Source organism: Argiope bruennichi, chromosome 1 (assembly GCF_947563725.1).
Source record: "Argiope bruennichi chromosome 1, qqArgBrue1.1, whole genome shotgun sequence".
In the NCBI taxonomy this organism is placed as follows: Eukaryota; Metazoa; Arthropoda; class Arachnida; order Araneae; family Araneidae; genus Argiope; species Argiope bruennichi.
The window spans coordinates 78,471,282-78,498,445 of NC_079151.1; the positions used below are offsets into that span (position 1 = coordinate 78,471,282).

The window sequence follows — 27,164 nt, forward strand, 5'->3', positions numbered from 1 at the left end:
ATATATAAAAAAAGAATGGAGCTGCTAATAATTAATAATTTAATCAACAGTTTGAGAAAGGGAAAGAATCCAAGAAAAATGTTAAAGAAATGTTTTAAAAAATGATGCACCCTCCTCCTCTTTTCCAATTTTTCTTATTTACTGATTTTTTTTGTATATTAACAAACTTTGATGTAAGGTTCTTTACATCAGAGGCCTATTTCGTGAACTTCGTTAAATTTTTTGTATCTATATGATGGTACATGTTACCAGTTTGTTGAATTTTGCCCTTTTTTACAAATTCACTCTATTAGGGAAAATAAATAATTATGATATATTTAATTATAAAGTACAAACTGACTATTACAATACTCTTTTCTGTCTATTTAAAATAAAAAAGCATTTTGTTTAAAATATCATAGCCAAAATTTCCTTTAATTTTAATAAAACTCTTATTTAATAGCGATTTGCATTTAAGCAATGAGCAATTGATATTTTAAGTACAAATTTTTATATTTCTAAACTGACTCTAAAAAGACACAGTAAGCCTAATGCTATGAATCTTGTTATATCGCACAAAGAGTTTTCCTTCTATTTCATTTTCAGATACTTATCTTTGAGATGCAGAAGAGCATATGCGATTGAAAAATGTTGCTATATTTCATTTTTATTATGGATTCTTGGATTAAAAGCTTAATATAAGTCTTCATCAGCTAAATGATATTAAAAACAATGACTTCAACATGCTTTAATTCTTCCAGAATTAAAGAATAATGAATAAAATAAAATATTATCTATGGCATATATAAAGAGTTTTAAATACTTTTTGGAAAGATAATCTTGGATCTTTTTTTATCTTTTTCTTTAAAGGATCTGTTTTTTTATAAATCTCGAAATAATTTATTTTGAACTAAAACACTTTGTTTTTGCATTACAAGAAAGCCTTTTTATAATGTAGTATTTTTTCATAAATGTTTCAAAATTTTATGATAAAAGGGAAATGCAACTTTTAAAAATTCAGGTCGTACATTAGTTTTCAAGTGGAAGCTATTGAAATTCTGACATTATTTTCAGGAAATTTATAAAAATATTAATAACCCTTTTAATGTATCTGATAAAAGGATTTTATAAATTGTTGTAAAATATTGTAATAATTTCACCATCAGTCATGACAGGAATGAAATAACAGAATTTGCGACTAGAATTAACTTTCGAAGGATATTATAAAATACTGTGACTAACATTAAATATTGAACAAAATTTAATATTATTTTGTGAAATTATTTTTTTATAATATGTATTCATTGAGCTGATTTTAATTTGGAGATCATGGCTAGTTCCGAAGTATAAATTACAAGAAAGGTAACTAAAAGGGAAAATCACCACTGTGCCTGTGAATTTGTGTACATTGAAGGATGGGAAATTATAACAATATATTCTTGGGAAATGATGGGTAATAGTTACGATAATCAATTACTAAATAACTTCATTAATGTATGCATAGATCCTCTCTTATAAAGTATATCCTGTCAATGTTGAGATTACCATTACAGTCCCATCATTATTTTATCCCAAGGGGAAATGTTGTATTCACATGCCAGGTACAAGACAGATAAAAACTTACTATGAACACTTATTTGTATGCTTTTCGAAATTCCTGGTCCGATGCCATTATGTGCCTCACATATATAAACTCCAGCATCTGACTCATCAATTCTAGAGAATACGAGTGAGCCATTGGACGCCGTAGTCCATTGCCCTTCGTTACGTATTGTCTCACGAAGATCTGTGCCTATAAAAAGAATATATTGTTATTAGCTTAATACTTAAATTATAAGAGCAAGAATTGCACGAAAATATGCAAACACTTTAAATAAATAATATAATTGTATTTAAATTATTGGTAGAAATAAATATAAAATTAAATTAGCAAAATTCTAGAAATATTATAAAACTCATCTCGAAAAGGAAAATGAGCTTCAAAAATAGCTATTTAAGAATTAAAATTAAAAATCTTTCCTTGAAACTACCGTTTTAAGAATCTATAGTAATTTTGCATACTATTTTTTTCATGATTTAAATTATGTGTAGCATAAAATACATTTAAAAAAATGTTACGTTAGAAAATTCTACAAGTGGCTTTAGAAAAGAAAGGAGAATCTAATCTTAATCTTTAATGAAAAGAGAAAATCTAACCTCTTTGTAAGAGATAGTTGAAATTACTAATCTGGTCGTTTTTAATTAGAAGTATTAAGGATATTCATTGATTGAATGTTGGTTGATATTCATTGATTGAATGTTCGTTTTGGCAAAAATATGTTTTAGTAAAATTTTCACTCCATTTGCTTAAGAGGTATTTTTTTAAGTCTTTGGCATAGCATAAAAAATAATTAGTTCGCATTGAAAAAGAAAACATTGCCGGTAAGAATCTTTTTGTATGATATGGGATAAAATTAGCCTTCCAGAGAACTATTTGAATTATATAAATGAAAATATGTATCTACTTGATATAAGTCAGTTTTAGAGAAGACATTATATAATGTATATTCTTTATATTATTCTATAATCTTTAGAATTGTCGAACTTGACATAATTATCTGAAAACAGTAGTGAAATGAATAATAAAAAATATCAACAGGAAATATCATATTCTTATTAAAACCTGCAATGCACAGAAAATCATTAATTAAGAATTTATTGTTGAAAATAAAAATACAATGTAGATAATTTTATTTGCTTATTTTTAAAAAAATAATTTGTTGTGCTGATTTTTTTTCTTTTTTTTAAATATTTATTTTTATTTCATAAATCCGCAATCATATTTTCAAGGCTACCATCAATTAAATGAATATAAAAATATTTTGATAATAATTTTTATATTAATATTGTTTTTAAAATAGAAAATGTTTATATGATTGGTTTGATAAATTCATCAGTATTTATACTTTATCCTGTGATTGTTAATATACATTAGTATTAATAAAAAATTCAGTCATAAATTAAAACCATGGTTTGCAGAGAAATTGAAATATGAAACTGCATAATATAATGAATAATAGGTCAATTACACGGCAATGATCCTATTAAATAAAAGCTAAAAAAATGCTTTACTAATTGTTTTCTTATAAGTGTTTTGCATGATGATGAAAATAAAACAAATTTGAGAAATAATTAAATGCATGATGGATATCATTTTAAGATCAATTTTACTTTTCATACAGCGAACATTATTTTAATTAAAGTTGTTCAGAAAACTTATAAACTGAAATTTTAAAACTGATCTCTATAATCGAACCTTTCTGCCTATTCCATGATACTCTTGGAACTGGGTGGCCTGTTGCAGCACAATCTACAACTAATCCAGATCCCTTCGCAGCTGTTGTGTCCATTGGCTCTTTGGTCCAGTGAGGTGGAACTAAAAGAAAAATGGTCTAATTAGGACAACAATCCTATTAACACAAATAAATTTCTAAACTAAGGAGGCATTTGAATATCATATCTTTCAAAAGGCATTTAAATTAACTCGTATCAATATAAATTTTGAAAAATTCAAATAGAATAAGATTTCTTGTAGCAGAATAAGATTTCTTACATGGGATTGGAAGGAATTCTTTAAAAAGTAATGGGATACATTATAAGATTTGTAAAATTATTTGTCTGAAAAATTAAGATAAAAATAAATTTAATAAAGTATAATTATAATTACGAAAAAGTTAAAAGCATTAAGAAGTTATTGATGAAACCTCTATAACTTAAAGATTATATTAAGAAATCACCTAGAAAAGATAGAAGGAAGACATCGTCACAACACTTTTGTATAATAACTACATGAGTAAAAATGGTAGTACAATTTGTAGAATAGATATAAAAATCAGGATGACCAAGAAAAAAATTGCAGCAAAATAAGACAAAGTATATTTTTTATAAAATTCATTTATTCATATCAATAAGTAAATAATACAAACTTTTTAAGTAAATAACGATATTAGAAAGAAAATTAAAATCACAAATAAGACACATAAATAATAAACTACCTTTTAAATAAAAAAGACATTACATCATTATTTACCAATAAGATTTCAAAGATATTATATAATTTCTCTTTTTATACATAAATCAAAGAAAAATTCTATAAAGAGCAAAAATCCAAAATTTCAATTGTTTTTGCCGTTTCTCGAAAAACATCAGTATAACTTAAATATAAAGCAAAGATATCACTAACAGTCATGACATTCTTTTTTAGTCAAAACCAGAACCCACAAATGAAAAATAAATTTTATTTGATAAAGCAGAATTATGAAGAGGTTATTTCTTTTTTCTAGAATGAAAAAATATTTGACAGAAAGAATTATAAATATGATATATCAATAGACCAGAAATAAGAAACCAATTATTGAGTTAGAAAACTTACCACCTAGATGAATCATTTTAATTCTTTTTTAATTTTCTAAATCAAATTCAAAAGGTTTTATCGAAAACGTGGATGATATTAAGAAGTATTCCGAAAATATAGTATAAGAAAATTGGAAAACAAATATTTATCACCTTCAGCATATACAAGGACACTTTCATCATCCGTTCCAACATTGCTTGAAGCTTGACAAGTGTAATTTCCGATCGATTCTGAACTTAATGTTTCTATATTAAGGACTGATCTCCTCGGAGTATTTAATATTTTTAAATTTTTCTTTGAAGAATTAGATATCACTTTTCCGTTTTGATACCACGTAAATGTTATAGGCGAACTTCCTTTTCTCAAACTGCAAGTCAAATCCACGGGATCTCCGAGACCGATGTTCGGTGGTACAAACATCGGATACAGCTCGATTTTTTCAGATAAAGTAACTGCAACAAAAAAATATTCGGATTCATAAATCACAAATATCTTATCAATATAAATAATAAATAAAAATACATTCGAACGAGAAAAATATTCATTATATCAAAATTATTGAAAATTTTTACAAATATTCATATATTTATTTTTATTTATGCTATGGGTAGAATTTTATAAATTCAAAGCCGAATTTTTCAAATAGGTATAACAAATAAAAATAATCAAATAATAAATTTTGTAAAAAAAGTAATCGAAAAGGAAAATTATACATTGTCTAGAAAATCCTAGAATATAGATGAATATGTGGGTATTATTTTTATAACACAATTAAAGGTTAAGATATGGCACATAATGTTGAAAATCTTATCAAAAGTAAGATTTCTTTTCATCAAACAGAGCATAGAGTTTCTTCATATAAAATTGTATCATCAGCAAAAAATTACACAACACTTTGCCTCCAGCTATTCTTATCTTAGAAATCTTGCTAATAGAAGCAAAATACTTTTCGCTTTCTTTCTAAAAAAGTCAACGTCGTATACAAAACCGTTTAATTTTTGAAGGTTTAATTATAGAATAATTTCATGTATTCTAAATTTAATTTTAGATTCTTATCATTAAATGAGATATTTACTGAATACGTATTTCATAAATAATTGCTAAATTCTGATACATTTTACATTTTATTAGTTTTTCTAAAAATGTTCCTTTAAGTGCAAAGTGAGCATCGCATAAAATTATTTATCATGAATAAAACTTGTTGTCATGAAAATTATAAGATTGATTTCTGATACAAATTATTGTTTTTATTAAAAATAAATAAATAAAAATAAAAAGCACGCAAATTTATTTATAAAAAATTGTATTTGTAACACGTTTTAAGTTTTATATTTAAAGATGAATAAAATTTATGATTTCTTATTTTCTCCCTTGCGTTTTTCAGTTTGATGATTTTTGAAAGTACGGTAGCCTTTGTAAGAAGTAATGAGGTTTTACGAATTACGAAAACTTATCTAATTCATCCAACCAGGTTTGCGTTTAAAACAGAATGAAAGTTCAGATTTATCTGAGATTATCCCTGTAATTTAAAAAAATCAAACGATAATTTCAAAATTGCTTCTACAGGTTTTGTAATTTTTTTTTTACTTTTTCATCAGATTGATTTTTTTAGATGCATAAAAACTTTGCTATTAACATAACATTTTTTATATATTTAATAATTATAAAATAATTAGAAATTCATATTTTATTGAGAAGTTTTTATTTGGATCAAATAAAAATTGGTATTTATTTATACTAAAACGGTAATGATTTATTTTTATACATTTTATCAAAAAAATGTGAACTACGCAACTAAGACAAAGTTTAATACAAAGGCCGATTTTAAGACTTTTGGGGCAATTGACAGAAATTGGAAGAAAACTTTTTTCTTTAACTTAAATAAATTAATAAATTTTGTCAGAAGAAATTATATTTCTCAACAAAACGAGATGAATATTTCAATAAAATAAAATATACTTTATTATAAGTTATACAATAAAAGCAAAAGCAAAGAAACAATATATATTTCACTACCTTCCCTTTCCTTTAAAAAAAATTGGGACGCTACAAAAAATATCTTTCTAAAGAAAGATTTTTTTCAAGAAAATATCTATGGTAAAATACATTTTTCTTGTTTCAATTTTCAAATGAAATGCAAAATACAATTTAGTTCAGTTATATAAGAGTATTTCGTCCTATATAATTTTTAAAAGTCAGCCATTGTTTAAATCTTTTTTCTATAATTGACACATTACTACAAAAGTTTTAGCAAAAATACATTGTTATTTAACTTGCACAACATTTTTAATAATATTTCTAATATATAGAAGTTTACTTAATGATATGCTACTATAACTGTTATGATGTATAAAAAGATTTACAGATTTGGAGTGAGAAATGGAAATTTCTCTTAAATTAAAATGAATCTAATTGCTTAGAATTTGTTATAGTTTTTCAATATACAAAAGATAGATTTTGTGTTAGAAAAGGTGTTTACAATAAAAAAATACAAAATTTTCCCTCTGAAATATTAGCAAATTTATATTATGCTTTAAAGATTTTTTACGAAATTTTAAATAAAACATATAATACAATAGATTTGAAAATTATTGCTTGAGACTATTTTCAGCATTTGGCAAAATTTCACTTTAAATCTTTATGAGGAAGCAAAAGATTTGCTTCTTTTTTCAAACAGCTGTATCAGTATTAATTATAATTCAGTCTTTTATTATATTTTAAGCTGTTTGTTTAGAAAAGCTTAAGCATATTAACTATCTGGGAATGTTACAATAAAAGCATCACTTTATATTGTGTAAATAAGAATTTCATGGAAAAAATGAATGAATAACTCACCTGTCAAACAGATTGCAAACAAATTTAGGAATAACACTTTGGAAATATAAATCTTCATACTGCAGATTTACCGACTGGGAAAATTTCTGAGAAGACGGAAAGGAACGTAGGAGAAGCAAACATTACAATTCTTGAAAGGAACATCGTCAGTTAATCATGGTTTCGAAGCTATAAAATTCGATACCGAGACATGGCGCCACATATCGTGAAACTATAGAGTTAAAAGTATTTGATACAAAACATGATATAAACCCATATTTAATTTAAAACAACTAATAACTCTTAATTAAATTTTTAAGACTCAAATGCAAATGAATTACTATAGAAAAATAAAGATTGCAATAATCACGCTGTATAAAAGAATACATCCTAAAAATTAAATTTCTTCTTGGCATCAGTCATTTTAAAACAATTGTAATTTGAATAAAATTTGTTTTGTATTTTATTTCCTTTGCATAATTTTGTTTGAAACAAGAAATTTTAATATTATATAGCCATCACAACTTTTTTGAGCAGTATGTTCAAGAATAACTTCATGTTATAGGAAATAGCCGACATTTCATGGAAACGCATATTGCAGAAATATTGGTATTATAAAATAAACATAGTGTAAATTTTAAATATCAAATCATCATATTAAATGGGATGTATTATAATAATATGCTATTTAAAATTCTTTCTTTTACTGCGTTGCTATATGACAAATAATAAACATGTATTAATAATAAACACATATTAATAAATTACACAATATAAATAAATAATACAAATGGGAAGCATTATTATGGATTTAGTATGAATTATAACTAGAACCTGAATCTTTGTATGAAATGTACTGTGTATTTTTTCTAATACTTCCAATTTTTCATTCAATGTAATTTTCACCATACCCTTCGTTATTGAAATTTCTACAGGTGTAATTTTCAATGCGTTCGTGATTGAAATCCCGTTATATAATTTCGTTTGAAACATACGTTTTGAGATGTCATAAGTAGTTTTATTATGCGATATTTGTTAGAAACTTTTTGGATACCAACGTTTATGAATAAGTAAATGTTATAGGAAATAACAATTTGGCGTAGATACATATCACTGAAAACATTATCACTCTAAAATAAGTATTGTATGGGGTTTTAAATATCGCCACTTCGTATGAGGTTTAAATATCACTATATATTTAAATATCATCACACTGAACAGGAAGTATCATATTAATATGTCATGTAATATTTTCTCTTTTACTATGATATTTTAGGATATTTAATTTCATGTCCATTATATGTTAATTAAGTACAAACCATTAATATAAGTAACAAGAATAAAGAAGAGAAAATCACACTGTAGCTCAAATCATAATTAAAAAGAGAATCATTACAAGCAGTATATAGTAAACTCTTCTCCAATACCTTCAACTTTTAATTCAGTGTGAACTTCATCATACCCTTCGTTATTGGAAGCTCTACAAGTATAATTTCCAATATGTTCGTGATTAATGTTTTGAATGACACAAACGGATCGCCTTTCGGAAGTATTTATCCGAATTCCCGGCGACCCTTTGATTTCTTTCCCATTTAACTTCCATTCAAAAGTTACGGGAAGATTTCCTCTCTTCAAACTGCATTGAATATCTAAGCTGTCTCCAAGACCAAGATCAGGTGGCATGATAAATGGATGTAGAATCGGTATGCCAGCACTGAAAACTGAAATTAAAAAATAAAATATTTTTGTTTATTATTTTAGTTATAAATCTACGATTAACTGTTATAATAAACATCTGATCTATATCTATAACCATATATATATATATATATATTTCCATAAAATGGTCTAGTTAGACGGTAATATACGAAAAATATACGATGTATTAGAAAATTTGAAACCTCACAGGACGTCGAGTCAACGTCTGTGAGAATTATAAATATGGTTATATGGTTTTAGGTCTATCATATACCATTATCATAAAATGTTTATACATATCAATACCTTATTTCTAAAAACTCTCTTCATGAAATTTATGATTTTATGGAAAAAAAACCTAAACAACCTCAGATAAAAGAAGGTCAATTGAAAAATTGTGAAACATAATGCTTATACGTAAACAAAGTAGTGAGTAGTTTCAATTTCAATTATTATTTTAAGGATGAGTGATGTATGATGCTTAGGAAACAAGTCACAAAATGTTACAATTAATTCATATTTACTCTACAGATTTTACTATACAATATGCAATATATTTGCTACATACACATGAGAAATTTTTTTTAACAATTGACTGCATCTTATTAAGATAAACTTTATTGTAAAGATAAATTCTACTCACCTATTTTCGCAGATGTAATCCAAACGAATATCGTTATGTAGATAACTCTAATCATGGTTACACGCATAAACTAGTCGTTTTCCATTAACAGAATATTTGAAAATTTACCTCTATATGAAAATAACATAATTAAATGTTACAAACAATTTAAATAATCTTAACCATAATTATAATACGTCAAATTTGTTAAACATCTGTTAAAAAGCAAACACACCTTCATCTCGTTTACAAACTTAAATAAAGGCGACAAATCTGGAATAAATGCTCCAGAAGGGTTTGAAGCGCCACACTACGTTACAAAAAGGAATTAATTTTTTCTGTGGATCTTTTAATTATCGAGTCTCTATGTGAAAGCCCGTGATAAATATAGTGTAAAGCAACTGCGAATGATTTCATAATTTTTTGTTTTTTTCTTTTGTATTTAGAACATTAAAATTTAAATATAGGAAAATTACTACTAATTAGGAAATATATAATGAAGAAGTTAAGTAAGAAAAATATCTATAGAAAAATGATAAAATACCTTCTACAAGGTATCGTACACGAATTAATTAATGTATACAGTCTGATTGTTTTGAGTTTACATATAAGAGTATTTAATTTTATTGCAGAAAAATCTATTATGTTACCTTCAACGTCTAGGGTTGCATAAACTCTATCTGAACCATTTTCATTTGATGCGACACACGTATAATTACCAACATCCGAAGCTGAGATGTTGTCTATAACATAATTACTTCGTTTATTTGATGTATTAATACGAATTCCAATTCGTTTTGCAGGCATGACACCGTTTACTTTCCATTCAAATGTAACGGGAAGACTTCCTCTTTTCAAGCTACACTGAATGTCAAGACTGTCTCCGATATTAAGATCTGGAGGAATGGAAAGTGGATGTAAAACGGGAGTTTCATTTTCACAACCTATAAAAAATATAGCAACAATAAGCAAAATAGGTCGATAAACAGAAATAATGAATTATTTGGAAAAAGTTAGCTATTAATCTAGAAATGCTTATTTAATAAGATTCACTGCTTAACAAGATTTGAAAAATGATGAAAGAGGACGTACTTGAAGTTTACTTACTATTATGTATCATATATGCCAACAGGAATACTATTCTATTAATAAGACTTTGCTTGTAATAAATTTCAAACATGTTTCAGTATTCCATAAAATGATAAAATCCTGCAAAAATATTTTAAAATGCATATTATGTTGATACAACGAAGTGATTTCAAAATATTTCTAGTAAATAAGATCTGCCAATTAAATATTTAAATTATTTATGATGAGGATATTAATTTATAGAGTGAATTATGAGCATTATTCATTTAATTGATTTAATAAAAGAGAATATAAAAAACAATAAAATCGTTTACTTACCTACATCAAATTGTTCAGATGATTCAAAAACTAAAGGAGAGACTGAAAACAAAAAGGAGAGACTGAATGGACATTTAATCTGACGAGGGGGGCGCCACATTCCAGTCGTATTTTTGCGTGGTTGCAGTTTTCAGATTTTTAATTAAAAGTAATGAATGTTGCATGATTGATAGCAAAAAAGTAATAATAGAAATTCGTAATTGCAATAGAACAATAATGAAAATATTCACTTGTCAACATACGCTCATTTTGTTGTAAATTCAAGCTGATTGAATTTTGAATATTCAGATGTTTTCAAAACTGCTATTTATTTTTGAATGAGATACATATATTAAATAAAAAAATAAAAATGTAATAAGCCCTGTTTACATGAAAAATAAAAACGAAATTATCTGATTAAGAAAATAATTTATAGAAAAAAGAAATTTGCACATAATGTTTAATTCTTTTTCAAGTCGACTGCTTTCTAAACATATATAAATATATATAAAACCATAAAAAGATTTCGTTTTATTAATACTAGGAACAATATTTTCATTCATTGTTATTTGTGGTTTTATATATTGCCCCCACAGTGAAAGTAAATTATTTATACATTCAAAATATTCATCCAAAATACATCAAGCCGGCGATGAAAATACAATTAAATACTTAAATTTGATTTTCAAAAGTTTCATTTTATTATTTATACTACATATATTGTTCAATGTTTAAGCGCAAAATTTGTATGCATGTTTAACTCCATCAATTTCGATGAAGTTTGAATCAAAGATTTTTCCTGAAAGCTCTTTTAGTGGTTGATAATTTTTGAAGCATTTTAACAGGCCGATACAAATGAGCGATTAAGAAAAACATGCAATTCTGGATAAAAAAACCCGTCAATATAATTACAACCGTTATGATCAAAACAACGTTTTTCATTTGTAATCAAATCTGTCACAAACCACATTCCAGACTTTAACTGCCTCGATAACTTTTGTGCTAACTGGTGCAACTGGTAACCATGCAATGCAAATATCTGTTCAATATGATTGCAAAAATATTTAAATATTATTCCAGTACGGACGTACTCTATGCCCGAATTCATTAATTTTTAATCAATATAAACATCTCCAAAAGCTGCAATGAATCAACTCTTTTTTAAATTGTGCAGGTTGATTGGGTATACAAAATTGATCTTCATAATTTCTTATCTCTTCATTCTTTAAATATGTTTTAGGAGAATATATTTGAAAGACGATAGTAGAAAGACATATTTATTCGAATGGTATCTCAGTAATGATTAAAACCAATCTTATTATTTAATAATGTGACTCAAAATGACAAATAAGCTACAAACAACAACAACAACAAAAAGAAGTTAAAGGGATATTTGCGACAATTATTGGCAGAATAGGGAGAGAATAATAAAAAAAAAGACCTTTATGTCAAAATATTTATTGTACTGATGTTGTTGCGTAACTGAACCATTCTCAATCTGAGATTTTATAATAAATATTGAGTACAAAACTCAGTGTTTGATAAACAAACAAACAAAATATAAATAAATAACAAAATAAAGTGGAAATTCATAAAATTAATAAGTACAATATCGATACATTGAATAATACCGTACCTTCATGTAATTTCTGAAGGAAATTGAGAATATTTGTATAATGTATAAATAATGTTCGCAGAAATTTCATACACGTTTGTATTCACACAATTTTAAACCTATGCAAACTTTTTAATTTACATAATCAGAATAATATCTATATTAATCTAGAAAGTTTATTAATATTTAAGATAATATAAAGAACATAGATTTTAAAACACAGTGTGCATTCATGAAATGCGCATAATTTTTTAATAACATAAACAATTTTGCAATAATTTAGTGCATGTGAAAATCAATTCATATAAATATTAGTGTATTTTTATTATAAAGAAGTTTCATAAATAGGATATAGTATATGGAAATGAAAAATTCTTGATAATGACAAGGCGTTATTTTATATATGCATATATTAAAAGTAAATGAATATGGAAATTTTAAAATAATATATCCCTAAATGTAGATTAAATAATTAGAAGTAATCAAATTTTTAACCTGATGATATAATCGCATTATTTACCGGAGAGAAGTCTTATACATATCAACTTACAATGACAAGCTAATTTCAGTATTTCAAAATCACACAAGATATTGAAAGAAACCCTGCAGATGAATAATAAGGTACAGAATTATAAAACACAGATGCTCGAAAATTGTTTTTATTGTGTAAAGACATAATATAAAAAAGGAAACAATTTATTTGTTTTACAATCTGTTTTGTTCTATTGAATTTTATTTTCAGATATCTTTTGTAATGGAAATCAGATTCACTGAATAAAAATTTCTTTGGATATTTGATTTCATATCTATTGTTGTGAAAATAACAAATGATATACCCACCTTCGATTAAAACACTCTCTGTTTTTGAATCCCGCCCGAAAGCATTCGAAGCAACGCATGTGTAATTTCCGATGTCTGTAACTTGTATATTACCCATCGAAAATACAGAACGTCTATCAGTGATTGTAATTTTTCTCTTGCCTCCGACGTCAATTGCATTTCCATCGTGGAACCATTCAAACTTCACAGGTTTGCTACCTCTTCTCAATTTACATAATATATCAGTGTCGTCACCAAGAGTTGGATTTGATGGAACCATTAAAGGATACAGCACAGGAGGTTCCGATAACGAATCAGCAGCTGTTTGAAATGTTAAAAAAAATGGATTTTAATATAATCTTAAATTCTTAGTAAGGAAAAAATATTTTCTTTATTAAATTAACTTATCTGATAATCAATAACCCCAAATATCTGCTTACATTTAAAGCATTTGTTAATGTTTAAAACATAATTATGGGAATTAAAACTTTCAAATTTAAGCTTTTTTAGATTAAAAAGAACAGAAAATTTAGTAATTTAGAAATGTGACTTCTCTTTTATTTTTTCTAAATTCAAAATTTGAAATTATGAGGACATAAAATAAATGTTTAAAAAGAAGTATATATAGAAAATATATTAACTTACCTTTGCAAATTCTGACATAAATTACTATTAGAAGAACTTTTGAGAACATTGTGATTTTGCGTTGAAGAAAAGAAGAAGGAAAAAGCGTGGTATTTTTGTGAATGAAGCCAACATTGGCTTGTTGTGATCCGACTGTTTCAATTTTTGAAGAAAAGTGATTGTAGCGCCACGTATCGATGATAAATATAAATAGCAATGGTTGAGCAATGATAAGCTAAGAAATATAAAAACATTATTTAAAAATAACACAAATATCTGTTATTATTTTAAAAATACTAATTAAATATTAATAAAAATGATTTTTCACATATGAAATCGAGAATCCCAAATGAATATCGATATAAAATTTTTAACCCATGATATTTTGTCAAATGAAAAAATGTATTCTTGGAAATAAATATTGATAGCAGGAAAAAGATTATAACAGGAAATGTATTTTTAAAGAATGAAAGCAGAACTACAAAATCAATAATAAATTTATTTTTCGAGTTAAGATAACTTAAAAACTGATTTTTCTTTAGTATGTACATCAGTTATCCAGAACAAATATACTTCTCACCTTCCATAATAATACTTGCTACCTTGCGATCAACACCGGCATTATTGGTTGCGACACATGTGTAATTTCCAATGTCATGCGATTGTATATTTCCTACCGAAAAATGTGAACTTTTATCTGCATTAGTGATTTTATATTTTGAAGTTAAGGTCATATCTTGATTATTATAAAGCCATTTGAAGGTAACTGGAAGGCTGCCTCTTTTAAGTGTGCAATGCATCTCTACATTATCGCCAATAGAAGGATTGCTTGGGACCATAAGCGGATAAAGAATAGGAGGATCTTCAGATCTATTAGCTGAAAGAGATATAAATTTATACTTATTTAATTAAATATGAATACCGTTGATAGATTTAAAATAAAATGATTATTTAATGTAATGAAAATATTATAGAGTTCTCAAAACATTCATTAAATTCTAATGTGAGTTAAATTACGGAATTGAAAGAAGAATGCAAAAAATTATAGAGGTGAATGAATAAATAAACAAATTTGACAGACATTATAAAATATATTTTTATTTTATATCAAATTCTCTACTTATAAGTTGCAGCATAAAAAAGCAAATTCTTTTGAATAGGAAATTTTTAACTATGTACAGTATAAATAGAATCATATGGCAAAGAAATTAAAACTTTTTTTAAACTAAAGTATTTAAGAAATTAATGTTTTTAGATTATTTTAATTTTCGGCATAGAAAGATTATAATATAAATAATTTAAGAGTGATAATAAATATAAATCTCTCTTTCTCTCCCTAAAGATTTCTAGTTCAGAATCGCTTTCAATTAACATAGTCTTTCTATCATAAAGGCGAAACAGCACCAGTTAATTATATTTATATTCATAACAAAAATACATTTTATTTAGAAAGTAAATGGAATGTAGTAAATTCTAAAGTAGAAATATTAAACAGAAAATTTTTTAATATGAAAGAGTTTTCTAAAAATATTTATAGAGAAATATTTAGCAAAAGATAGAACAGTTCGAAATAATCATTTTTTGATAAATTTTCAATTTTCTTTAAAAATTATTATTTTACAAAAATAAATAACCTTATATTTGTAAATACGAAAATAGATTATTAAATTGAATAACAGCTGATTTTATAAAACTATGCATAAAAGAGAAAATCAGAATTATTTAAACTTACCTTCATTCTCGGCAAACGTTATGATCAGACAGAATAAGGTTTCAATAAAATATTTTCTTCTCTTCAATAGTTTCATTGCGATTAAAATACAGAAATAAAAAGAATGAGTGTGAATGCTTCGCACTCAAGAAATGCTTTTATTATTTTTTCCCACAAAACAGTATTTAAAAGCATGCATATCTATAGAGAAAACAACTATACAGGAGCATTAGCAGCGCCCCTCAAGAATAAACGAATTCACTGGGCAACTAAATAAATCACGTGATACATGTATTTAAATTTCAAGCGTTTTATATAAATGTTACTTTTTCAATTATTTTATAAAAATGATTCATTTAAGCGATAGCATTTCAAAACAGATCTAATGTTTAAAAAACAGATAGTAGTGCAAAACAAATTTAACTTAAATGATAAAAATTTAAAAAATAAAAAATAGAACTCAATCAGTAGATTCGATAGACATGTTTTTACCATATCTGTGAAAGCATGAAAATATGAGTAATATTTAATTTCTCTTTGAATTTAAAAACTAAAAGGAACTTCAGATTTTAGACGATGCAGCAAAAATTTAGAGAAAAGAGGCATATCACTGTATCTAAGGAAAAAGTACACAATACAAAAAAATTATAAAAATTCGAAGACAATATTTTGATGATAGATGAATATATGGAAAATGTAAGCAATTAAAAAGCATTTCCTCACAATATTTTAAATTCACATAAAATTTTAAACGATGAAAACACAGATGATGTTTTTTTTCTAATGAACATTTTGTGCAAAGAATAACAAGTTTTTTTTTTTGTTTTATGTCAATTTTGTATTAATGAATCAAAGAAGCAATAAAAGATGTCGCCACTATACGGAAATTTATAAGTTTTATATTTTCAAATAATTAAAAAAATTTCTTCAGATTTCGCATTTTTCTTATATGAATAGTACAATATCATGAGATGGGAATACATACAATAATACATAATACACTGAACACTCTATAAGCTCTATTATCACGAATAAATAAAATATTTATAAACCTTTGAAGGTACATTTATCAAGAAACAGGGTTTCAGATCGAAATTAAAGAATTTACGATTAAAAAATATAAAAATATTGAAGTAATCATATTATTTTTGAATTGTTTATATACTTTTTACATTCCTCCTAACTACTTTTAAATAACACGAATGATTCAAATACATAAAATAAAAGTGGTTAAGACGCACTACAAATAGTATGACGCAATTATTAATTTCATAAATTTATCATATTTTTTCCCATAAGGATGAAAAGCTTGACATCCAATTGATTGCTTTATAAACAAGTATAAAAACAACAACTGTAATTTGATGGCAATTTGGGATAAATTTAAGTTGAAGTAAAATATCATGTAAGAAAATTTTATTAGAATGAAGCGAAAACACTTTAAAACGATTTCAATATTTTTGTTATGATTGTAACGACAGAAAAACGTAATGCATCTGTAATACTTTAATATTTGTTTTTATAAGCAACAAATATATTGTTTCTCATTTCGATAAATTTATCTCTCGCATAATCAAGCAATGTACTATATAATAATATAAAAGAATGTATTAATAAAGAGACATATTCAGGATATTTAGAAGAAAGCTACATTAAGTAAATGGTTATACTAAAACAGGAATCATTTGAAATATTCCGTAACATTTAAACTTCGAATCAAGAGTTTTACAGATGTAGACAATTTTAAAAGAGAAACAACAAACTTTAATGCATATTAAAACAGATTATCAAAACATAATTCGGTTTTATAATATGAATATCAGGAACATATTATAATGAATCGAATAAGAAGTATGTATACATCAAAAATGAAACAACTGATGAACCCATATATTCTATGTACGTTTTTACATTTCTGAAAATGCAGAAAATATATTGCATTTCAAAATTCCATCCCTTTAATATTTCATTGCAAGTATAATTCCTCAAAAAATATAAAGAATGAAAGTTTGAGATTCCTTATTTGATTGATACCATTGAATCAATTATTATCAAATAATATATAAGATTAATTTTCTAACACATAAGTTTTATTAAACAAAAAAAGTATCGAAAAAACATAACAATTGTTTCAGAAAAAAAAATGTGTTACTACGTTATATTTTTGAAGCTTTTTACACGACTTCCTTGTGAAAAAACTGTTTTCAAATTATTATGAGAATAATTTAAGGGTAAGTATATTCTTAAATTGTATAAATACAAGAATAGAATACATATAAAAATAAGGATGGTGCTTTGATTTGTATACATTATTTAATTAAAACAAAAATATCACTTTGGAATCAATAAGAAATTTTATTTTAATGTTTTTATAAATAGAATGGATTGTTATCAAAAGGATATACATAACATAGCATAAAAAACTTTTTTACCTTCTAAAATAACTTGTATGTTTCCTCTATCTTGACCATATGAATTACTTACAACACAGGTATAATTACCAATATCTGTTGCTTCGATTTCACTAATAGATAAGTGCGAGCTAATACCCATATCAGTTATTTTATATTTTGTATGTGATGTAATTTCTTTGTCGTTGTGAAGCCATTTGTATGTCATTGGCAAACTACCTTTCTTCACTGTACATAAAATGCCTGCCATGTCACCTAAAGAGAGATTCGGTGGAATTTGTAAAGGATTTAATATAGGTGCACTTTCTGACGCCATACCTATTATATAAGAAAAGAAACACAAAAATTAAATTATGTTAATGTTATAATGTATTATTATTATACAATTTCTTTTAAATATATATATAAATTTCTGATGAATATTATCGTCGTACGCAAATAGCGGTTACGAATTTTATAAAGGACAGTAAATATAATTAAAAACATCTTTAAGTTTGATATAAAGGCAGTCCTTTATGTGAGTGAAAAAGCCATCCCTGTAAAATGCAAGACAATTTAAATTAAAATTTCTTTGATTTATGGAGGCATAACTATAAAAATTTCTTAAATTAACTACAGAATTTCTTTGGATCAATTTTCTGAAAAAATTTCTCGAAATAATCAATTTCTAATCTAATATTGCACCCATGAAATTATTTGATTTCAAAATATTCTGCTGAAATTATTAGAATATAATAAATGCTGAAATTATTAGAGTTTTTAAAACAGAAATCTGTAAAAAAATTAGAAAAGAAAACTGAATATGGAGTGAAAATGTATTTTTTTTTAATCTTTAAACCAACCAGCAATCACGATGGAATTGCAAAATTATGATACTTGAAATTTTGAACCCTCTCTCAAAAGATGCGTCTAAAGTAGATATATAGAGCATACTAAAATAATTTTTTGAAGAACAAAATTTGAAAGGATTAATAAATGTATTATGCGAAAGAAACGTTTTGAGTAATGATCTTAAATAATGTTAAAACCTAAGTGTACTGTTGTTTATTGACTTATCGAATTCCGTGACACTGTAATTAATTTATATAAAATAAATCCGAAATTCGGTTAAAAATTGTACAAAATTTCTTTGAGAGACCAAAAACTATGATTACTGAAATTAGAACTTTTAATCATCTCTGATTTTCTCTTATTTTAGGGGAGCATACATAGCAAATTTATAAGCTTATCAAAATAATTTTTCTCCGAAGTAAGGTTAAATTGTGTATTTTTAAATAATAAACATTTGAATGCAAAAATAAAAGAGATAAAAGTATTAAATCTTACCTGCATGCGTCGGGGAAGGCATTAGAGAAATCCAAAATACAATAGATAAACTTGCTGAATAAAAATACATGATTTTTCAAGGCAATGGTTTTAGTGCAGACTTCCAAATTCGTTGCTAATCAAATACAATATCTTATTTGTTGCTCAGAACATGTCCCTCATGAAAAACATTTTGATCAAATAAGAACAGAATGTTGCATAAAAAATTGTTTCAGCCGTTATGTAGCAAGCTAGTCATATCCAGCTTTCAATCACAACAGTATAGTAGCGCCACATAACGTTGAAATTTGTAACGATGATGAAATGAAACCATATAAAATTATGTTTTACTTAAAAAAAAATATTTTACGTTGAATTGTAAAACACTTTCTATCAGTTCTTTGAAAATACAAAAGTACAGGAAAAACATTCTATTTTTTAAATTAAAAATAACCATTCTTTGAAAGAGAAAAATATGATTAGGTTTATCAAAATTTTATATTATTAGGTTACTCTAGAATGATCAGCATTCCTCAAGATTCTCTTTTGCAATTAATTAGTTAAAAAACTTGGATTTTTTAATGAAAAATGGAAAAATACTTTTTCAAACCTATTAATATGAAAGAAAAAAACAAGCGCTTGATTTTATTTTGTGATTTATTCGATATAATTATGCTTCTTTAGCTGAAATCAAAACGAACTAAAAATATAAATATTATCAAACGAACTAAAAACATAAATATTATTTTAATCACCCAACATCAGTCATTTCCATAATAATTCTAACAAATATTTACAGATAATTTTGTTATAAAGAATGCGATAGTAATAAATCGTATTGAAAATGTTATTAATGACGTAATATTAAATAATTTTGATATTGATGTTCCAAATCATGATATTGAACATCATGATTGATCACGTGTTCTTTCTATCAATACAAGATATATATTCGATATTTCCACAACATTGCTCGATATTATGAATGCTATACAGCATTGTGAAATCATAAAAATATTATAATACATCACATGCTATAAACGTGTTCTCATCTGATAAAGCCAATAATGCTTTACCATATAACAATAAAAATAAAAATAGAAAAAGCATAATTCAAATGCACATCGAATTTACAATGAAGAACCTAGGGATAGATTTGATTATACAGAATTATACAATATTATTATTCTAGAAAGAAAGAAAGCCTAGATTCATAATATTTAGACAGGAAATAAGCATATGTATTTTACGTAATGTACGAATACATAAGTTTTAACAACTTATATTTTAATCATAATTTTTAGTACAAAAAAGTTTTGATTAAAAATCACATGTGCTAAAAATAATATAAACATAGAGGTAATACAGGAATTTATTATTTCCAGGAAACAAATGTAAACATAGTATTCAAACAAATACATTATTTTTGCATATAGGTTCTTAAACATTTTCAAAAACATTAGCAAAAAATCATTCATTTTCTGTTATAATTTAACTTAGTACCTAAAAGTATTTTTAATAATCGAGCAAAACGATCTTTTTTTACCCGAAAGTTTTTGTACAAAAATTTCAAAGTAAAAAACTGATGTACGAAAATTCTGGTATATCTTATTAATGCTTTTTCAATGTAGTAAATATGGATAAATATTGAACGTTTTTCTCATTTCCAACACATTTCGAAAGTAAAGGAAAACGGTACTGAGTTTGCAGATCAACAAAAGAATAAAGTTCAATTATTTTATAATAATTTTACATCTTAAAATATTTTGTATTAGTTATTTTGAATAAATTCTTTTGCAAACAAGTGTTAACATAAAAGGATAAATTATTTTATCGAAATCGATATAGATTTGAACAAGTCACATTTCGTAACATATCAGAAAGAAATAAAATATTTCATATCATGGGCTTGATAAGGCGGGTTTGGGATAAAATGGGTTTATTACTAAATACAAGGAATCGACATTTATTGACAGTCACAACTATATGTTAATTCCCAACTTTGAACAGTTCTTGAATACTTCGAAAGCCCCCCCCCCCTCCACCAATTTCATTTTTAACAGATATTTTAGAAAACAGGACACAAAGAGAAATACAAGGGAATATGATTTTTCATCAATTTATTTCTCAAAATGATTAACATTCTAAAGAATTCAAAATTTTTACAAATTTTAAATTTATAGTTTAAATTCAAGAAATTCCTGTACTTTAAAGACTTATTATTTTCACATTTTCAAATAAATCAGTTTTCTTAGATCATCAACCAAAACTTCTTAAGATAAATTATATATACATTCGATTTGAAATTTAGAAGTAATAAGAACCAAATCTCTATTTTCTAAAGCAGTTTTTGCGTTATTTTGTAATAAATTTTTTGTCGTCTCCTTGATTGAAGACATTTATTAAAAAATGACAAATTATACATCTCTATTTAAAATGCACGTAGAATAATAATTCAATAGAATAATTAAAAAATATTACAGGAATAAATATGAGAAATTATATAACAACAGATATTTTTAAAAATAATAGAAATCGAATAACCAAAACATATTAAAATTTTACTCGTGCTGTAAGAATGAAACAGAATGCTTTAATTTGATGCTAAATATAAAAATAATAACATATTACTGTAAATATGAAATATAATTTCACAAAGAGAAATTTTTAGTCATTTGCTCATTATTATATAAAAAAAATCCAGAACTTAAAATAGAATGAAGTAAATATGTACATACACACATTATATATTGTAGCATAATTTATGTTATCAAAAAAAAAATATTCAGAGTATAAAATTTACTAGCTTATTTTAGTTCAAAATTGCCATTTTTTCTTACCTTCAATAATTAAGCTGATAGTTTTTTCATCTTGGCCATAAGCATTTTTTACTATACATGTATAATTGCCTATATCTGTCGCTCGTATTTCGCCAATTACAAAGCGAGAACTACTACCAATGTTTGAAATCTTATATTTAGGATGATTTGATACGTCCACATTGTTTTGAAACCATTTGAAAGTAACCGGAGTACTACCACGCTTTATAGAACAAGCAATCTCTGTAATATCCCCCAATGCAAGATTAGGTGGTATTAGTAAAGGATTAAGAACAGGAGCATCACTCGTTTCAACTGGAATAAAAAAAACAAAGAAAATATTACATTTTATGAAAGAAAATGTGATTTAGATATTAAGGAAATTTTACTATAATCAGTTAAGAATAATATGCACAAAAATTAAACAATTCTGAAAATGTATTCTAAACAGTCTAAATGCATTTGTGACAGATGATTCCTGAAAGAATTTAAACTATGCAGATAAATTAAAAGGAGAAATAATTATTAGGAAAGACTTTCTAATGAAAGTATCAAGAGTGTAATAATTATATATATTATCATTAATTTTGCAAGTGTAAACATACTTGGCTAAAACCATTTATTTAGAACAAGATAGAAAAAAAAATAGACAGGAATTTTATTTTTACTCGAGCCGAAATTAAATTTAGCTAAAGCATTGAATTAATTTCAAGTATATAAAAAAATTCATACTCTTTAGAAACATACATTTCTAGAAATTTATCAAAACGTCGCCATGGATATTGATCTCATAAGGATTATATGACATTTAAGCTATAATAAAAATGTATCAGAAATGAATGGATGATAAAATGCAGCGGAAAATGTATTATCGTAGTTTTAGAGATAAAATGTATTTTGTAAATGCAAAATTTAACATTAAAGGATGCACATTTCTACATCAAAAAAATGCAGGTATTAATATGGTATCTGGTTACAACATTAAAATAAAACATATTAAACTTTATTTACCTTTCCTCCATTCCAATTGATGCACTATAAGGAGACATATAATGGTATCCAAAAACAGCATATTCGTTTTTGCTTGTTTCAAACGTAAATAAAATGACCTTTTTTTAAATCGCCATTATGAAGATGATGCTGTACACCATCGTAGATACAGAAGGAATATTTAGAACTGTTCACAAACTCTTGTACATCGCTCGATTAGTACCAGTAGCGCCACACAACGTCATGTTTTGTAACTTTCTACACATGATTAAAATAAACAACACACATAAATTATTAATTTTTTAATATAAATTATTTAACATTCCTATTGGAAAAAGATGCTATTATCGATTCAGAGAGGCATAATTTTTCAATTCATTATTGAATAAAATCACAATCGCCTTACATCAACAAAAGAAGACGAATTTTTCAAATCTGATATTCAAACAATAGTAATAAAATATTCATGAAATTGTTTTTATTGGACAGAAAAAGCATACATATGGTACAAAATAAACATATGAATTGCAACAACAATTTTATATTAATGCATTTCATTTTTGCACTTATTTCTCAACAACTTGATATATTACTTGAAAGCAATCGATTTGTCCAACTTCCAAATAGTAAGAAACTTTAAAGATTTGACTTAAATCATCTTAAATATATATTTCATCCACCTTAAAGGAAACAATTAACAAGGCAGATAAATAATAGATAAATACTTTTCATAATAAAGAGGACGCTGTTGGTGACCACTTATAATTATACTTGATTGCAATAAGATAATTTTAGACAGTGGAAGTTATACATTAAGAAAAATAAATAAATAAACAGGAACGCACATTGCGATTTTTTTACGGTAAAAAAGAAATATCAAAGGCACAATACAATTTATTGAATTTCCAAATACACATTCAAGTGTGAATACTAATTACAACAACAAATGTACACAATATTGTATGAATGAAACATGTTCAACATTAAATTGCCAAAATGGAATTTGAAACAAAGGTTTCTATTTTCAATACTTTAAAAATAGTTTTAGTACGAGATTTTGTTACGGAAATACGAAATTTGAATATTAAATTTCGGAAAACATTTTTTTAATAAGCAAATGTAATAGATAACATTTAATCATTCGTATTCTATTAAGAGGAGGATTAATATTAGACAATGAATTCTGAGATTCTCATGAATCGGACTTATAATATACTATGCGTGTTTCCCACATAATTGAGGAAAGTAAAAGTACTTAAGGACTAAAAGGAAATTAAGGAATGATTTTAAATCAGGATAACTTAATTAAGAATATAACAATTCTAATAATAACAATAATACTCAATTGCTGTAAACGAACCGTATGTATGGTAATCAACAGATAAAGTAAAAACAAAATTTCAAAAAAATCAACGGAAATATAATTTTTTAAATAAAAAATTGGACATGTACCCATTAAAATTCTTTTATTCATTAAATTTATTTCTCATACAATTTCAATAGTTTGTATACCTTTGAAAATGTTCAAGTTACAAAAACAGTCAAGAGTGACAAAATTTTGGGAACAGAAAGCAAAAAATAGTACAGTGAAAACTTTCGACAAAACTCTCATAGAATTATATAATGGAACATATAAAATACATATTTATAAAATATAATGTACATTTATATAAAAGACATATTATGCTTCTGCAAATGATAATGCAACTAAAATAGCATTTTAAGTGAAATTTAACATCGTCATACCTTCAATAGTAACACTTCCAGTTGTACTGTCTTGCCCATAAGCATTTATTGCCTGACATGTATAATTGCCAATATCTTCAGCTTGGATTTCTCCTACAGATAAATGAGAACTGGTTTTTCCATTTAAAATCTTGTATTTGTGGTGTGAATGGATTTCGACTCCATTATGATGCCATTTAAATGAAACTGGAAAGGATCCTCTTTTTATAGTACAAGAAAGTTCCGTGATATCACCCAGTGCAAGGTTAGGGGGGATATATAAAGGGCTTAAAATGGGTGCATCCTCAGCTGCATCACCTTGAAAACGGAATAATTTATAAATAATAAGTTTAATTGAATGAAAATTCTATGTTGACATTATGACAGTAAACAACACAAAAATATTCTAAAGTACAGAAAAATAAGACGACACAAGCAATTATTCTTTTTAATAATATTTAAGTATTGAATGTAATTAAAAAATAATATATTCTGTTGATTTTTTACTTTTTTTCCTATCGAAATTATATGACCTAAAAAAGTAAAAAAATTAAACATTCCATCATTTTTAAGAATCTATAACGGAAATGTGTTTTTATAAGAAAATAAATTACTAGGTGAAATTATAAAATATCGTTTGTTTAATTTAAATGTTTTTGTTTTCGATAGTAGGGAATGTAGGAAGTAATTTCAGTACAAATCTAAAAATTGCAATAATACACATTTTCATGTAGAAAAAAGAAAGCATTTTATGGTTACTTTAAACGCTTATTTAATGTAATAAGTTTATAATTAAATCTGAAAAAAAATTTCTTAAAAAGTTTTAAGCAAAGATTAAGTAGTGATTTATTAAATTTTGCTTAATAATGCAAAAAGCAATTCCCAATAGTTCATTACTGTTTTATTCAAAAATAGCAATGCACAAGATATATTTAGTTGTATAGAAAAGAAATCAAAAGAAATGCGCATATCCTCAAATTTGTTTAAGATTTAGCAAATTAACAAACAAACAAAAAAAAAACCCGATTGCACTTTGGTATTAAATAAATTTTTTTAATATAAAATAGCTTATCTAGCTTCTTTTTTTTAAAGAGGAGATTTATTTCTCAGTATCTCTTTATTGTTTAAAATATTAATATGTCAAGTACTAATAAAAAAGGAGTGAATTTTATATAACAAAATTTGTATGTAATTAAAAATTACAAGAAAACAGAGCAAATGTGACAAAACAATGAAGAAAAGGCACTGATATTACTACTACTACTAATTATTATCAAGTTATAATTATAGAGATTATGCAATAGTCATTAAATATAGTTTTTTGATATTTTATATATTTAGTGCTTATAGCCTATAAAAGGATTTCATCTAGTAAGTAAGAATAAGAGAAGTGTAATTTTACATGAAGTATTATTATTATCAAATTATATTATTTAAATATTATAGAATGATAAAATCAAAAAAGTAATCATATTTGTCCGAATGCCAGTGAAAAATTTGTCAATAAAATGCCTTTCTCAATTGCATGATCAATGATCGACTTTTAAAAGAAGAAATTTGAATTTAATTGTTGCTATGTACTCAAAAATGAAATACTTGAAATTTATTACATAATTACTAAGAAAATTTAAATAAATTTATTAAAAATTAAATAAACATTACTCGAAAAGTATTATGAAGGATGGGAAACAACTTACCTATTTCTATTCCAATGAAAATGAGAAATAATAAACAGTTCAACCAGAAAGTTGTCTTCTGTAATATCCATGAATTGAAACTATTGTAGTATTTAGAAGAAATATGCATGTCAAAATAGGATTTTCGAAGTTGTATAGATCTAATGACAGACAAGAAGGGAATTCTGTTGTGCTGCCAAAATGCAACGCTTTAGGTAGAGACGCTAGTCCAGAATTAATGGAAATAATGACAGTGGCGCCACATAACGTTGAAAGAAACAGAAAAAGTAAAATATAAATAGTTAATTCAGTGTATTAAAAGAGAAAAATTGTATTATATAAATTCATGTGTAAAAGGGATGATTAAAAAATATATTCAAATTTCAAATAGTTTCATACTGTTTAGTGTCATAATTGCATAAAGTATCATATTTACACAAAAAAAGAATAATGGAAATTTTCGAGGTAGAAATTAGGTAACTTACTATTTTGATGAATTATAGTAAACGCATATGTATACCAAAACCGAAATTCGATTTTCAGCGGTCAAGTGATTCATTTTCATCAACAAAAAAAT

The 27,164-nt window shown here is 25.3% G+C and overlaps 1 protein-coding gene and 1 long non-coding RNA gene across 5 annotated transcripts in view; both read right to left on the reverse strand.

Annotated features, from left to right (window-relative positions):
* Nucleotides 1-27,164, reverse strand: part of LOC129980462 (cell adhesion molecule DSCAM-like) — a 53,415-nt gene that overhangs the window by 24,588 nt on the left and 1,663 nt on the right. Inside the window, exons 1-4 of one of the 4 annotated variants that reach the window (XM_056090801.1) lie at nucleotides 19,399-19,466; nucleotides 18,094-18,390; nucleotides 3,275-3,394; nucleotides 1,604-1,771 (exon numbers count right to left, since the gene is read on the reverse strand). In XM_056090801.1, coding sequence (XP_055946776.1) covers nucleotides 1,604-1,771; nucleotides 3,275-3,394; nucleotides 18,094-18,390; nucleotides 19,399-19,420 — 607 coding nt within the window. In that variant the 5' untranslated portion in view covers nucleotides 19,421-19,466. Of the gene's footprint in view, nucleotides 1-1,603; nucleotides 1,772-3,274; nucleotides 3,395-4,524; nucleotides 4,825-7,207; nucleotides 7,302-8,613; nucleotides 8,908-9,527; nucleotides 9,604-18,093; nucleotides 18,391-19,398; nucleotides 19,467-27,164 lie in introns of those variants that run through there. The other 3 variants (XM_056090802.1, XM_056090804.1, XM_056090813.1) reach the window with 3 other exon arrangements.
* On the reverse strand, nucleotides 10,182-10,968 carry LOC129980500 (uncharacterized). Its single transcript, XR_008785242.1, has 3 exons — nucleotides 10,914-10,968; nucleotides 10,614-10,715; nucleotides 10,182-10,450 (listed from the first exon to the last, which is right to left on the reverse strand). It is a non-coding gene; the product is annotated as an uncharacterized LOC129980500 (long non-coding RNA).